The 15689-nt window shown below is 48.8% G+C and overlaps 1 protein-coding gene across 1 annotated transcript in view; it reads left to right on the top strand.

The window, feature by feature from the left end:
• Positions 1 to 9337: 9337 nt before the first annotated feature.
• The window catches only part of ANO1 (anoctamin 1), a 163262-nt gene continuing 156910 nt past the window's right edge, over positions 9338 to 15689 (top strand). The window contains 1 exon segment of the mRNA XM_043969515.1: positions 9338 to 9549. Coding sequence (XP_043825450.1) covers positions 9489 to 9549 — 61 coding nt within the window. The 5' untranslated portion in view covers positions 9338 to 9488.

Below are 15689 nucleotides of genomic sequence, written 5' to 3'. Positions count from 1 at the left end.
CCACGACACAGAGATTTGCTTCAGAAACCTGCACTGTCCATTTCATCGTAGATGACCCGTTGCCTTCCTCAGCTGCTCTTCCTTGCCAGCTGCCCATGGAATGGTCACAGATCTATGACTTTCTTCAGTTGAAGAGAAAGGGCCCCAGGCTCCTGGCCTCCAATTCTGCTCCTGGACTTCTCACTTGTATGACTTTGTGCCGGTTACATGACTTCCATGGACCTCAGTTTCCCTGTTGGTAAAATGTAGTTGATAAAACAACCACTTCCTCCTTTACAAAGATTGTGAGTAAAGCATTTTGTCAAGGTTTCCAGGTTTTTGTTTGTTTTTTAGCATTCCCATGGGATTTTTATGGAGCTGAACTGACACGATTTAGATTTTACCGTTTTTTCTGGACTTTTAGAACTCGGTGGGGACTCTTGGCTCTGCACGCATGTCCATACAACCCACTGTGTCCCCACTGGATGATTCACCACTTCACAGAAGGCCAACTCTTCCCTTCCCACCAGCAATTTCAAATTGGAGTTCCCTTCTCAGGGGAGCTGACCCCTCAAGGCTGGGGACATTGGATTAAAGTCTCCCAAACTGTTATTGAAGCATAAATAATCTTGTTTTAAACTAAGTTCTGGTTTGTTTTCACCCATGTCTCTGTTCCGTGCAGGCATCCATGTGCCAAACCCAAGAAGTGGCTAACGTGCCTTTCCGTAGCCCAGTCGGCCTCTTGTTTTGGCCAGCCCAGAGCTGTACAGAAGTGACATTGGCTCCAGTTCTATCAGACTCAAGCAGTCACAGTAGGGGCGACACCCATCCCAGAACCTGGCCTGCTCCATCCCTTATCCCCACACAGGCACACTCCATGTGTGAGCCCAGGCCTCCTTAGGGGTCCAGTGATTGGATGGATACCTGAGAGGGCCACAGTTGACCACAGGGAAGGTGACACAGAGCAAGGGCTGGGGTTGTGGGGACGTTGGGCTGTTGAAAAGAGGAGCAGAAGAAACTAAGTCACTTGAGGGAATTCAATCGTTTCACCTTTGGGCTATGAGTGGTCAGGTCAAGAGTAAGTCAAAGGAAGTTGACGGGAGCCTGGGGGTTGGGCTTCTTGAAGGGCTGAGTCTTCTCAGGCAAGGCTTCCCACAATTATGTGTGAGGCAGCCAGGGGGCACTACAGGGCACAGAGCACTGGGCCTGAGTCAGGAAGACCTGAATTCAAATCCAACCTCAGACACTAGTTGTAGGACCTTGGGCAAGTCATTGAACCTCTGTTTGCCTTGGTTTCCTCACTATTTGCTATTATATGCTAAATCTCTAAGGATGATTGTGAAGATCAAATGAACCAATATTTGTAAAGCGCTTGGAACTGTGTCTAGCACACAGTAGGTGCTATATAAATGCTAGCAATGATGATGGTGGTGGTGTGGCAGATCCAATCTATTGTGAAATGTTATCATTTCTACTTCCCAACATGTTTCGTATGTGTCCCCTTCTCTGTCTCCTGTCTGTGTCTCAGTCTCCTCTGTGTATCTGTCTCTGTTTCTCTCTGCCTCTCTCTGTATCTGTGTGTGTCTCTGTCTCTCTCTGTCTCTCTGTCTGTCTCTCTCATTGGTCTGCCTCCCACAAGTCTCTCCCCAGTCCAATCCATCCTCCATTCTGTTGTCAAATGCATCTTCCTAAGGCACAGATCTGACCATGCCATCTCTATTCAGTAAATGTCAGTGCCTCTCCTTATTGCCTCCAGGACCTTGTACAGAATCCTCTCTGTTGGCACTCAAAGCTCTTCCCAGTCTGGCCTCCTCCTACCTCACCATGAGCCACTCTCTGATGCAGTGATGGCAGCCTCCTGTCATTCCTCGTGCCAGACTGTCCATCTGTATGGAAGGCAGATGCGCCATCCTCAGCCTCCATGGCTGCCTCCTTCAAGTCTCAGCTAAAATTCTGCCTTCTCAAGGAAGCCTTTCCAGGACCCTACTTCATTCTCCCTTTGCTCCTGTCCATAGCTTGTTTGCACTGAGTTGGTTTCACATTGTCACCCCATTAGAATATGAGCTCCATGAGAGCAGGGAGTGGCTTTGCCTTTCTTTGTATCCTCACAAGCTTGAGGTACATAGTAGGCACCTAATAATTGCTTAATGACTGGCCATATTCTCTAGTTGAGGGAACCCCTGTAGCAGGGTTCTGCTCTTTCTGGGGGTTTTTGACATGCGTATTTATGGGTAGCTGGGTGGTACAGTGGCTAGATCTCTAGGGCTGGAGTTAAGAGGACCCGAATTCATATCTAGTCTCAGACACTTCTAGGTTTGTGACCTAGGGCGAGTCATTTAATCTCTATTTGACTCAGTTTCCTCATCTATAAAATGGAGATAAAAATAGTCCCCACCTCTCAGGGTTGTTGTGAGGCTCAAATAAGATAATCGTTGCAAAGTACTAATACAGTGCCTGCCACATATTAAGTGATATAAAATATTTGTCTATAAATATATTATTTATATTGTGTATGCATATGTATAACACATATACATATACACACATATAGAGAGATATGAACTTATATCTGCACATATGCATACACATGTATACATACTTACACATACCATGTGTGTGTATAATTTCTTGTTGACTTCAGAGTCAGGAAAATCTGGATTCAGATCCTGCTCCTGACCTTTACTGAGTGACCATCTGTCATTTTTGTTCAGTCATGTCTCACTCTCTGTGACCCTATTTGGCAGAGATACTAGAGACGTTTGCCATTTCCTTCTCCAGCTCATTTTATAGATGAGGAAACTGAGGCAAACTGGGTGAAGTGACTTGCCCAGGGTCACACAGTTAGTTAAGTGTCTGGGGTCTGATTTGAACTCTTAAAGATGACTCTTCCTGAATCCAAGCCCAGTGTTTGATCTGCTGCAGCACCACCTGGCTGTCTGTGTGACCATGGGCAAGTCGCTTTACCTCTGAGACTCAGTTTTTCCATCCATAAAGTGGCAATAATACCTCGATAGCTCAGAGGCCCAAGTGACATAATCCATGTCAAGCTTTTACCTTAAAGTCCTTGGGAAATGTCCACTGTCTTACCTGTCAATCAAATAGTCCAGGAGCATTTCTCAGGGCTCAACTGTGCCCCAGGCACTGTGTTAAATGACAGGATTCAGAGACAAAGAGAAAACAGTCCTCCTCAAGAAGCTTCTGTATGTATGTATGTGTACATGTGTGTTTTAAATACATGTGTGTATATTGATGGCTTATACAGAGCGTCCCGAAAGTCTTGGTGCAGTTTAAGCTTTAAGAGTTCGAAGTACACTAAGACTTTTGGGACACTTGGTAGATAATATGTATGTAACATTATATCTATGTATGTATGAGCATATATACATACATATATTATAGAGAAATGTGGGGAAAGGAAAGGAGAGGAGAGGAAAGGAAAGGAAAGAGGAGAGAAGAGGAAGGGAAAAGAGGGGAGGGGAGAGGGACAGGAGAGGAAGAGCAGAAGGAAACAGAAAAGGATGTAGTGGATAGATAGCTGACCCCAAAGACCTGGGTTCAAGTCCCACTTCTAGCATACTTGCTCTGTGACCTTGGCCAGGTCACTTGACTTCTCATCATCCTAGGCAATTTTCTAAGACCAGTGATAGAGGATGTTTGTACGTCAGGCATTCCACAATCTTACAAAGTCACAAGTCCAGATTTTTTAAATGAAAGAATTCTACAAAAATAGCACCAAATTTTAAATGATTTTTTGAGAGAGAGAGAGAGAACTAACTTTATGATTGGCACTCAGCTCAGGTCGGCCATGGTGGAAGGGCTCCATCTGAGCTCAGTGTAACTGCGGCCCAGGATACAATGACAACAACACTGGCTTCCCTGGGGCTGCACCCACCTTGATTAATCACTGGGTAAGAACATATGAAAAAATGTGCACTTTTAAATCTGTCCAAATGCACACAATGGACCATCACTGGCCCCACATGGTAAATAATAGATGTTAAAAATAGCCAAAATACGTATTTACATTTTTTCTGAGCCTTTACGGTTTATAGTTCATCGTCCCAGGGCTAAGAATCCTAAAATTCTCTCTGTGTATTTACACAACTGAGCTTTGCTATGTATTATGTCAGCGATCAAACCCTTCCAAGAAAAATGGGTTTTATCTCTTTTCTTTCCTAATTCCAGTGCATGGTCTGAGTGGATTAAATCAGAAGGAAAAGATGTGTGCAGAACTTGGCCATGGACAGAGAAAGTTCAAAAGGCTTTAGACTCATCCCCATCTCTTCCCTTTCTCTACAGAGCCTGGGTCAGAGGTCACCTGATGCTGCTTCCTATTGGACAGACCTCTGATTGGGTGATGCCTTCCATGTAAGGGGAAAAAACAGTTCCCAAATGTGCTATTTCTTGGTCAAAATTCTAGTGGCCTCATTATGAAAGAAAATAGTAGCTTCTCTTGCCAAATTCCAATGTCCAGAAGTTTACTTACTACCTGTATGACCTTGAATACCACAAATGAGTAAATTAAATGAAAAGGTATCTAAGGCCTTTACAATTGAGAAGCAGCTCGATGTTACAATAGATAGAGTGCTGAACCTGGAGTCCGTAAGCCATGAGTTCAAATCCTACCACAGACACTTAATGATTGCTACCTGTGTAGTCCTAGGCAAGTCATTTAACCTATTTGTCTCAGTTTCCTCATCTGTAAAATGGGGATAATAATAGTATCTCCCTCCCAGGGTTGTTGTGAGGATCATATGAGATTATAATATAAAGTGTTTAGTACACTGTGTACCAGATGCTAGAGTAAGCTCTGGCCAACAAGGAAAAAAAAAAAAAGCAAAAGGCAGTCCCTGCTCTCAAGGATCTTACAGTCCAGTGGAGGAGACGATGTGCAAACAAATATAAACCAAGCAAGCTGTATACAGGATAAATAGGAAACAACAGAGAGAAGGCACTGGAATTCAGAGAGGCTGGGAAAGGCTTCCTGGAAAAGGTGGGATTTTAGTTGGCACTTAAAAGAAGCCTGCATATTCATGGATCGCAGTTACTATTATGAAATAAGTTCTCTGAGGCCCCTCCAGGCTTGACCCAGAATCATTTCTCTCTTGGTGGGTGCCAGGGCAGCCGGCACCAAAACATCAGGATGGCGAAAACGAGCCCGCGCTTCCTAAATATAGTGAGCGCATTGATTTTTCCTTCCCGCAGATGTTCAGGAGCCCTCTAGATCTTGGTCATGGAAAAAAGGATCATTTTGAGACTCTAGCACACTTAAAAATGCCAACTCTTAGAAAAATGGAGCCAGGCATCTTGTCTCAGAGCTAAGGGGAGAGGAGGCACTGAGGGAGGGACAGGGAAAAGACAGCCACTAAGGAGTCTGGGGAACTCTTCAATCCCTGCTCTGGTGCTTACTACCTTTGTGCCTGAGTCCCCATCTCCAAGATGAGGAGTTTGGAGTAAATGACTTCTGAGGTCTCTTCTATCAAAGATCCTCTGACCTGGCTCCAGAGAGAGGACTGCAGGCTTGAGCAGGGTCTTGCATATAGTAGGGCCTTAGAATATATTCTCTTTGGTTACTTGCTTCTCTGGCTTTGGAAGCCCTGGTTTCCACGCTTTCTCATATTATTAGACTCCCTCTCGGTTGGCCTCTTCCTCTCTACACATTAACATTACCATCTTTAGGACCAGGAAGACTTGGGTTTAAATCCCTACCCTGATGCATTCTGACTGTGTGTGACTGGGGGCAGTCACTTACTTCTCAGGCAGCTGAAGGCAGCTGGCTAAGACTTTAAGGTTCATAAAAGTTGCCAATCTACACTGGTGCAGAGAATTTCCTCACCTAGGAGTTCCTGCTGCCACTGAAATAACCGGTCCAGTCCCAATCCATATTTCTCTTAGAGCTAACAACAATACTGTGTGCTCAAGATGCTTGGTTTTCCATGGTGAGGCGGTGTGTGTTAAAGGGGATGAAAAGAGCTAGAAGACCTGAGTTCAAATCCTCCCCTGTCACTTACTAGGAGCATGAGATTGGCTGAATCCTTTAAGCTTTCAGGCAAGTAAGTCTTTATTGAGCCTTGTGCTAATATACTAGTGAGTAATGATTAAATCTTGTGCTAGGTGCTGAGCCTCAGTTTCCTCATCCCTGAAATGACAGGGTTCCATCCAATGATTTTTGTGAGGCAAGGAGGGTTAAGTGACTTGCCCAAGGTCACACAGCTAGTCAGTGTCAAGTGTCTGAGGCCAGATTTGAACTCAAGTACTCCTGAATCCAGGGCCGGTGCTTTAACCACTGCACCACCCAGCCGCCCCCAGGGTTCCACCCAATGATCCCAGCTCCATCCCAGCTCAAAATCCAAATACATCTTAGCTGATGTTGTCCAGAAAAGGACAGGAGCAGAGCCTGGTTCAAGGAGCCAGGAAGGTTTGCTGAAAAGCTGTATTTTTAGTAAAGAGCTTGTTTGCAAAAGCGTTGGGTGCATCCCCCTCCCTCCACCCCTCCAGCATTTCCCTTCAAGTTCAAACAGTGCTGTTCCCCATCCTTAGATGGCTAGGGTTAGGTGGTTCCTGGCTTCAGCACCAGGACGCAATTAACAGTTGCCTGGCCCCAAGGCTGCCTGCAGATGACCAAGTCCCTGCGTGAGCAGTGCCGCCGGTGGCACAGGGGTGGGGCCCCCCCTCTGGGGATCTGCCACGGCGACCTTGAGAAAAGCATTCACCATCAGCTGCTCTTGTCCATTGGGAAGCTTGGCCCAAGGTCAGCTCTTTGCCTGATGCTGGGTTGAAGGCGGTCCTGGATCCAGATTTATTATATTTATCTGGGGGTGTCACTTGTTTGGGTCTCACGGATATACAAGGAGGCGCCTTCATTGGTGTTTCCTCCTCTTCCCACCCCCCTCATTTTTTATTGTAACTAGCTCCTCGCTCTCTCTTGCCACCAACCTGACTAGGCTAGAAGACTCATTAAAACTGCAGGTGTCACAAGCTAAGGAGACTAGGGAATAGAGAGCCCTCCCACCCACAAATGGCCCGGGATGCCCCACCCTTTTGAGCCCCTTACTTGTGTAGGGAGGCAGTGCAATTGGCTAAAAGCATTTCATAAGCACCCACCATGCACTGGGCACAGAGATGCAGAGACCAAAGCAAAGCTGGCCAGCCTCAAAGGGCTTACCTTCCATTAGGTGTACAGCATCTAAAAGCAAAAGCTACCTAAGAGATACCCAAAGTAAACAGAAAGTTATTTTAGGATCTGGGAGGGGGTGGAGATCAGGAAAGGCTCCCTGGAAGAGAAGGAAGCCTTGCAGGAGACGAAAACAGACTGTAATCTGGGGGGTGGGGGGTGCAGGGCAGCCAGTACATAGTCACAGAGACAGGAGATGAAGTGATGGGTCAAAGGAACAGCCAGCAGGGTCAGGTGGCTAGACCAAGGAGTGGGCATAGAGGACAATAATGTGTTGTAAGAGTGTGTGTGTGTGCACATGCGTGTGCACGTGTGTGTGTGCACATGCGTGTGCACGTGTGCATGTGTGTATGCGTGTTGGGGGCGGGGAGGTTTACTGGCCAGGTTGGAAAGGCCTTTGAAGGTTCACAAGAGGACTTTGCCATTGCCCCCGGAAGTAATAGGGAGCCACTAGAGCTTTTTGAGCAGAAACGACCTGGTCAGACCTGTGCTTTAGAACCATCTATTTGGCAGCTTGTGGAGGATGGGATGGAGCATTAGAAGGAACAGTGTGTGTGAGGAGAACTGGGGGATCCCACAGCGGCCGGGGAGGGGTAAGAAATGCTACAGACTGACTAGTGCCTCTGTGGGTGGGCAGAAGGGGCCAGAGTGAGGGCATCAGTGTGGAGGTCTTGGAGCTTGATGCCCATTAGCCTGCCCATCCATGTGCTACGAGTGACCCGCTCTAAGTCATGGGGCTTCTCCTTTGCCTGGAGCTGCATCACACGCAATGATGTGGAGACTAAGGACTGTCATCTTTCTCTAGATGTGCCCAGGACCCCTCTATGAAACTGATCCTCATAATGCTTCCCCCCTCCCAGGTCTAGAACATAACTCTGGAATACTGGCTGTCACTTTAGGCTTTTCAGCCAAAGCATCGAGGGGACCCACAGCCCCGGAGGCCTTGCAAAAACCAGCCTAGTGAACCTTGGAACAGACACCCTTACAGGAAAATCACAGATGGGGCTATTGAGAGAGCTCCTGCTCCACTGGGCTCCCTGAAACCACAGAAACTGGGCTCACAGAAACCAGGCTGCTGTGCCTTGAGGGATGCCCCCTCCCATGCCCCGGCTTCACCCTGCTCCCCTTCCAAGGGGCTCCCCTTTGTCACTTCCAGGGTAGGGGAAGGAAAGGGAACAAGCGCTCATGTCAGCCTGCTGCATTCTCCAGGCGCTGTGCTGAGCGTTTTAACAAATATTATCTCATTCGAGCCTTACAACCCTGCGAGGTAGATGCTGTTATCCTCATTTTAGAGTTGAGGAAAACCAGGGCAAATAGAGGTTAAGTGACTTACTCAAGGTCACCCATCTGGCAAATGTCCAAAGTGAGCTTTGAACTCAGGTCTTCCTGATTCCAGGCCGGTGCTCAACCCACTTGTCCACCACCTCTGTTCTGGGTGACTGAGTCAGAGGTTCTAAGGACAAGGTTGCTGCCCTTCAGGGACACCTCCCCCCCTCCCATGTCCTCCTGGTGCCCTCTTGGTGTGTGAGAGGGAGAAGCGGGGGTCCTTACGCAAACAGCTGCAGGCCCTGAAGGATGACCCCTTCCTCATGCAGGCTCTTCTACCTCGTGTTCCAGTCCCAGCCCCACGGGGCTCCCCCTGATGCCACTCCGAGAACTGGCGGCTAGGGTCGAACTTAGAACTTGGGCAGGGGGTAATGCCGGGGAGCCCAAGGGAAGCCAAGGGGAGGGGACAGGAAGGGTCTCCCTGGGAGCGCGCAGAGCTTTGCTTTGTACGGTGGGGCGGCCGGCGCCGTGGCCTCGTCACGTGTGGGGGCCGGTTTTCCTCACCGCAACCCTCACACCCTCAGCGAGGAGCCGGCTGAGTTCAACTACAGAACCCTAGGGGTGCGGGAGCCATCGCTTACTTAAAGCGACCTCTCCAGCTGCAAGAGAGGAAGGCATGGGAGGAGCGGGGTCAAGGCATCATCCGCAGGTGTGCGCCCAGCTGAGCCTGGTACCCAGGAAAGGCAGAGGAGGAGGGGGAAGAGGAGGAGGAGGGGCGGGAGCAGCGGGAGGAACGGAGTGGGCGTCGCCGGGAGCGCCTCCTGCCCACCCACCCCCAGGGGCTCCGGGGGAGGGGCCGGATCGGTTCAGGGCTCTGCTCAGCGCGCTGCTGCGGCTCAGAGCCCTCTCTTCCCCTCCCTGCTTGGCCGGCCGCCGGAGCCGGTCCGAAGGACAGACGGTTGGGCGACGGTGTCTGGGGAGGCTAGCGGTGAATCCCAAGGCTGCGTGAGGGCACCCTCCCATCCTAGCCCCTGGACTCCCCTCTCCTCCCCGGCTGGGAGCTGCAGACATGAGCAAGGATGCCTTTGACCTCCAGACCCTGCCTCCAAAGGACAACGACTCGGAAGAGGGTGAGTCTAGCCCGGCTAGGGAACGCGCTGTTGGCGGGGAGGGGGGCGAAGGCTGCTGTAGGGCAAGTTTGGCAAGGGAGTCAGCACTTGCACCATTGCACGAGTTTGAGGAAGAGGGGGTGCCTTTTCTCTTGGCTCATCTTTGGATGGGAAAAATCAACTGGAGGAGCCCGGATGCCTTGGGAGACAGGTTCCCCCCCAGACTGACTCGGTCTGGGTCCAGAGTCCCTTAGGGAATGCGAAGTGGCACATCAGTCGGCTGGGGGCCGATGGTCAGTTTGTTGATGGCGCAAATAGCAATTTGAGGAGCATTTTCAGACCTGAAACTTTGCCTGTGCTCCAAACCTAAATGGAGCTTTGCAAAGTTCCTACCCCTCTCCAAGGCCGAAGGAGCTGGCCAGGCTATCGGAGAGGCTGGAGGCAGAGCCCGTGCCAAGAAGTGACTCCTTTCCATAAACCCGGGCAGATAAATGACAGCAAGGCGTTTCGGATGTTTTTCCTGGGGACTATTAATAAACACACGTACTATTTTGTGCTAAGATTTACCAGTGATAGAAAGCAACTACTCTGGCTTAAAATAAAAATGGGGACCGCAGAGGAACTTAAAGGGCCCCACAAAAATTGTGTGTGTGTGTGTGTGTGTGTGTGTGTGTGTGTGTGAGAGAGAGAGAGAGAGAGAGAGAGAGAGAGAGAGAGAGAGAGAGAGAGAGAGAGAGAGAGAGAGAGAGAGAGGAGAGGGAGGCGATGCTCGCAGGGGGACTTTCACTGACACCCAGGCCCCTCTGATATCCATCAGAGTCTGGGATATTTTTATACTAATAATTTTAAAATAAATGACCCTGTCCAAGTTCACTGGAGGGTTAGTTTTTTCCTCCTCTCCCGGTTCATAGGTTATTAGATAAACCTCAAACTGGGCTACTTAAGGAAGGGGGATGGAAGGCTAAGTTTTATTTAATTGTAGGGCAGAATGATCTTAAATGAAATCACAGCAGTGAGACTTTCTGTGGCCTACAATCAAAATGCCAACTCAAACCAGTTACTGCTAAGTATAGACTGGGGAGTCCTTGTCTTTACTCTCTCATTCTCTCGTTTTCTCATTACTTCTATCTCTCTGCATTCCCACGAAGACTGCTGTCCCAGAGTCTGCTTATTAAACAGGCAAATATTTAACTGGAGTTCAGCCCATTTCTAAAAGTAACACTGTATGTTCATCAAATTACAGACCCCCGAGGGTACCCCAGAGAGCTAAGGGAATTGGGGGTCAGAAGAAAGAGAAAGGAAGTGGCCAGGGTCTGAAGGAGGAGGGAAGACAGAGTTAAGAGAATTAGCCTTCCCAGCAGGCCAGCCTGGAAAAGGGCAGAACTTTATTCCAAATTATTGCTTCCTCGCAAGAAGCAAAAGCCTTTGGGAGCAGGTGGGTCACCCCAAACTTCTGTTTTCATCAGTGTGGGAAATTCCTGGTGTGAAAATTCTCTCCCCTCAACCCTCCAAGTAGATCAGCAGTTCTGTAACTTAGATTTTAAGTTTAGATTAACAGACATTTATTAAGTGCCTACTATATACAAGAGCTTTATAAATATAGTATCATATGATCTTCCCAACAACCCTGGGAGGTAGGTGCTGTTATTCTCTTCATTTTTCAGATGAGGAAACTGAGGCAAGCAGAGATTAAGTGATTTGCTCTTGGTCAAACAGCCAGTATTGTCAGAGGCCAAATTTGAATCTAGGTCTTCCAGAATCCAAAGTGCTTTATCCACCTTGAAATGCTGGGTGATGGTTAATAATTAATAGAGACCCCTGTTCTCACTGACTTGAAAGTTCCATCCTCAAGTGTCTGCACTTGAGGCTAGAGGAAAGGGTGATGAGTATTCTGTAATTCTGTAGAGAAGAAGCTTCTGGGGAATAGGGTCTGGACTTTGGGGTTTTGTTTCTGTGTCCCCAGGGCTTGCTTTGCAAAGATGAGACACAGGATAAACAGCACTTTTATTAGGTCTTGGGAATTGTGCCTGGAGTAGGGGGAGATGGGGTGCTTCCTGTGGGACTTTGCTCCTCAGGAACAGAAGCGCTCCCCCTTCTCACTAGGTCTTGTAACACAGAGGTGTGTGTGTGTGTGTGTGTGTGTGTGTGTGTGTGTGTGTGTGACTGTGTGATGCATTGCCGAGCCTTATACCACAGGAACCTCACAAGGTTTCCTCAGCACAGCCCATCAATCAAAGAACATTATCTAAGAATTTGCTATATTCTCAGTTCTGGAGGCCCTGTGACAAACACTACCAGTATTATCTCCTCAGACAGTTAGGGAGGTGGGAGGTGGTGAGCTCCCCATCCCTGGAGGTCTCCAAGGAAAGAGGTAGAAAGAAAGGCAGGACTGGCCCTCAAGGAGCTCCCATTCTAATTCAAGACACAACATTGACAAGCAGGTACATATAGACCGAATGGAAGGTGATCTGGGTGGAGGGGAGGAGGGGAAAGGCTCTAGCAGCTGGAGGGGCCAGGAAAGTGCTCCTGGAGGTGGCCTCTGAACCAAGTCTGGAATGAATGTAGGAAAAGCGTTGCTGAAGTCTGTGTGCTAAGGGCTGAGGTATAAATACAAGAGACAAAACAGGCTCTGCTCATGAAGAAATGACCTTTCATGAGGCATGGTGGCCAGGGCTGGGGCATTTTGGTCTAGGAAGTCAGGCTGATGCATCCTTACCGTGAGTGAAGGATGGAAAGGAAGGGAAGGAGGGAAGGGAGGGAGGGAGGGAGGAAGGAATATTATTAAGTGCTTACAATTTATAAAAACACTGTCAAATGCCAGACATACAAACAGAAAAGCAATACAGTCCCTGCTCTCAAGAATCTCATACTCTACGGGGCAGCTAGGTGGTGCAGTGGATAGAGCACCAGCCCTGGATTCAGGGAGACCCGAGTTCAGATCCAGCCTCAAACACTTGACACTTACTAGCTGTGTGACCCTGGGCAAGTCACTTAACCCCAATTGCCTCACCAAAAAAAAAAAAAAGAATCTCATACTCTAATACAGAAAGAGAACACATAGAAGAGGTTTCTGCTACAGGCCAAATGGACAGGTCCCATGATCCTTAGGGCATAGCAGAAAATCGGGGAGGGGGGATAACATTTTCTTTCAGATCATTTTTGCTGATAACATCAAGCCATCTGACAGTGCCGAAGATCATAGTTGTGTGAGCTCTTTCCTCCAGGTCTTCAGTATCTGTAGCTGCTGGGGGAGTGGGGCAGTCAGAGTGGGGGACTTCCTCATCTGCAGAAACAATGGTCAGATCGAATGTTCACCAGGTTTGTTTTCCTCCATGATGGCTTTGATGGCTGATCTGGAGATAGAGCAGCTGACCTGGAGGGGAGCCGCCACTGTCAATCTCTAGCCATCAGTAGCAACGGGCTGGTAGTCATTGGTGGTGCTAGTGACAAGGGCGTTTATTAGATGATTGTACCCCCCGACAAGAGGTGATGGGGCATGGCAAGATGAGTAGAATGTGACTGAAGAACAGGAAGAAGGGTGGAGGATGAACGGTGGGGCAGGGGCAAGGCTGCCCAACATCCCAGAGGATGAGCTGGCACTGTCATGCCTGGCTATAGAGACTAGAGCTCAGGAAGATGGCCTGGTGTGGTGGAGAGGGGAGAAAGCATTCCAGGCATGGGGCAGCCCCAGGAAAAGCACCGAGGAGAGTGAGTGGTATGTTCTAAGAACAGCAACAAGGTCAGAGTTTGTGGAGGGGAGTAAAGTAGAAGGAGACTGGAAAGGTCAGATGGGGCTGAGTCATGAAGGGCTTTCAAACCCACCCCCTCCCCGCCCCTCCTCCCCCAAGGATTTTATATTGGATCCTGGGAGTAGGGAGCCATGGGAGTTTATTGACTAGGGGAGGGGTGATATGATCAGACCTGCGCTTTCTAGAAATCTCTTTGACAGTTGAAGGGAGGATGGATGGGAGTGGGGCGAGCTTTGAGGAGGGAGACCAGACTGGGGAGGGGAGGGTTAACAGTGTAAGTAGAGAGATGGGGGAAGTGTGACTCTAATGGGAAGGTGTCGGCAGCGCCTTCAGAATAAAACTTGGTTACCCAAGTCTTTTAGTCGGTCATTATTGCCCTTGGGCAAGGTCATTAATGCCCTTGGAGAAGGGCTTGTCTCTTAGGTGCTTAAGGTCAGATTGGATGACTTCTAAATCCCCTTCCCAAGCCAACTCTAGAATCCTGTGTCATGAATCCAGAACCTAGCACCTAGTTAGAAAGTTCTGGCGAGGTGGTTGAGTATTTAGAATCCCCAACTTAGAATCTGGAAGCCCTGAATCTGAACTCAGCCTCAGATACCAACTGGCTGTGTTAGACCTTGAGTAAATCTTAACCTCCCTGTGCCTCAGTTTCCCCATCTGTCAAACGGGGATGATAATAGCAAATTTCTGGTCTGCCACAGAGATGCAATAGGAACTCAGATCAGTAAACACAAGGAAATTTGAGAAGGGCAGGAGAAAGCAAGGACTCACCACCCGGGTGCTTAGGGGAACTTTCTCTGAGGTCCAACGTCTTTAGAACTCTGATACCATCATTTGCATTTCAATTCTCCCTCCTACGCACCCCAAATCCCTGGGCTGTGGTGTCTAAGCTGAATCTGAGCCCTCCTATGCCCGCACTTTCCATGCCCCAGACTGGGGGTGGTAGAAGCCCAACTAATAAAGGCAGCCAGTGAAGAGTGACAGGGAACAAGGGGTGATTGCAGGGAGGAAGGGGGGCAGCCTGACCAGGCCGGCTACTTGTCGCCCCATAGGTCACAGCCGAGGTGCCCTGGAGCAGTCTAGCCTGTCTCCCCAGCTGGCGGTGGGGAGGATCTAGCAGACCACCAAGGTCATGAGGGGGGCAGAGGAGAGCAAGTCTAGGCTTCCTAATGCACCCACGATTGAGGCCAAGTGGGCTTTTCTTGGGGCTGATTTTCACCATGAAGTGGGCAAGACTTAGCCTCACTTTGGCCCCAGAGGATGGAACCAGGACCCCTGGGTACAAGTGACAGAGAAGACAACAGGATCGGTGTCAGAGAAATGTGTCTAACAGAGGGAGGAACAAGTATTTATTAAGTGCCAACTGTGTACTGGGCCCTGTGACAAACACTACCAGTATTATCTCCTCAGACAGTTAGGGAGGTGGGAGGTGGTGAGCTCCCCGTCCCTGGAGGTCTCCAAGGAAAGGCTGGGTGGCTATTCTGGGGAATATCTTCTTCAGGAAGGGTCCAGTGTAACTGCCTTTGAGCCCACCTTTGGCCCTGAGATCCTTTGGTCCTGGGTCTTCAGTGCTAACAGTACTCAAAAAGATTCAGCAGAGACTGAAAAAAGAAACTATTAGGGCTGGGGCAACAGGCAAGAGCTTAGAGTCAGGAGGGCCTCAGTAGCTCTGCCACAGTAGCTGTGGGACCTTGCACCGGTCCCTGCTCTTCTCAGGGACTCAGTTTCCCTCTCTGTAAAATGAAGTCTCTGAAGGCCTGTCCAATTCTTGGGTCTGTCACAGGGGGAGATCGGTGGTGGAGGTCCTTAGGTATTCCTCTATAAAGAATTATACTCTCTGGGCAGCTAGGTTGTGGAGTGGATAAAGCATCAGCCCTGGATTCAGGAGAACCTGAGTTCAAATCTGGCCTCTGACACTTGACACTTACTAGCTGTGTGACCCTGGACAAGTCACTTAACCCTCATTGCCCTGCAAAAGAAAAAAAAAAGAATTATACTCTCTCACACAGTCCAGTTAGAATTAAAATGGTCTTTTATTTGGCGCTAGAAAAAGTGACCAAGGGGTAAGTCAAAGACAAAGAATGGATGGAGTGACCACCTGACAACGGAAAGTTCTTTTGGGGGGTGGGATGGGGAAAGATTCCTGAGAGTCAGGGGGATTTAAACATTTTTGGAATGACTTCTGAAGTTCTCTCTGTCTCCTAGCTCAGGTAGTAGCTGCCCCTAACTGACTTTCCTGTTATAGAATTTTCTCTCCCCTAACTTCTCAACTGTGTCCCTCCAGATGTCTAGTTGGCCAAGATAAACTTTAGTAGTCCCTTGATTCCCCGATAGGTCTGTCCTGTTGTTTTGTCATCTTTGGTTTTGCTTCTCACGGGAGAAACTTCTGACTTATCCTAAACCCACGTCAGG

Source organism: Dromiciops gliroides, chromosome 6 (genome assembly GCF_019393635.1).
Source record: "Dromiciops gliroides isolate mDroGli1 chromosome 6, mDroGli1.pri, whole genome shotgun sequence".
Classification (NCBI taxonomy): Eukaryota; Metazoa; Chordata; class Mammalia; order Microbiotheria; family Microbiotheriidae; genus Dromiciops; species Dromiciops gliroides.
The sequence above is the reverse complement of the archived record's forward strand: the minus strand, read 5'-3'. Positions and strand labels throughout refer to the sequence as shown.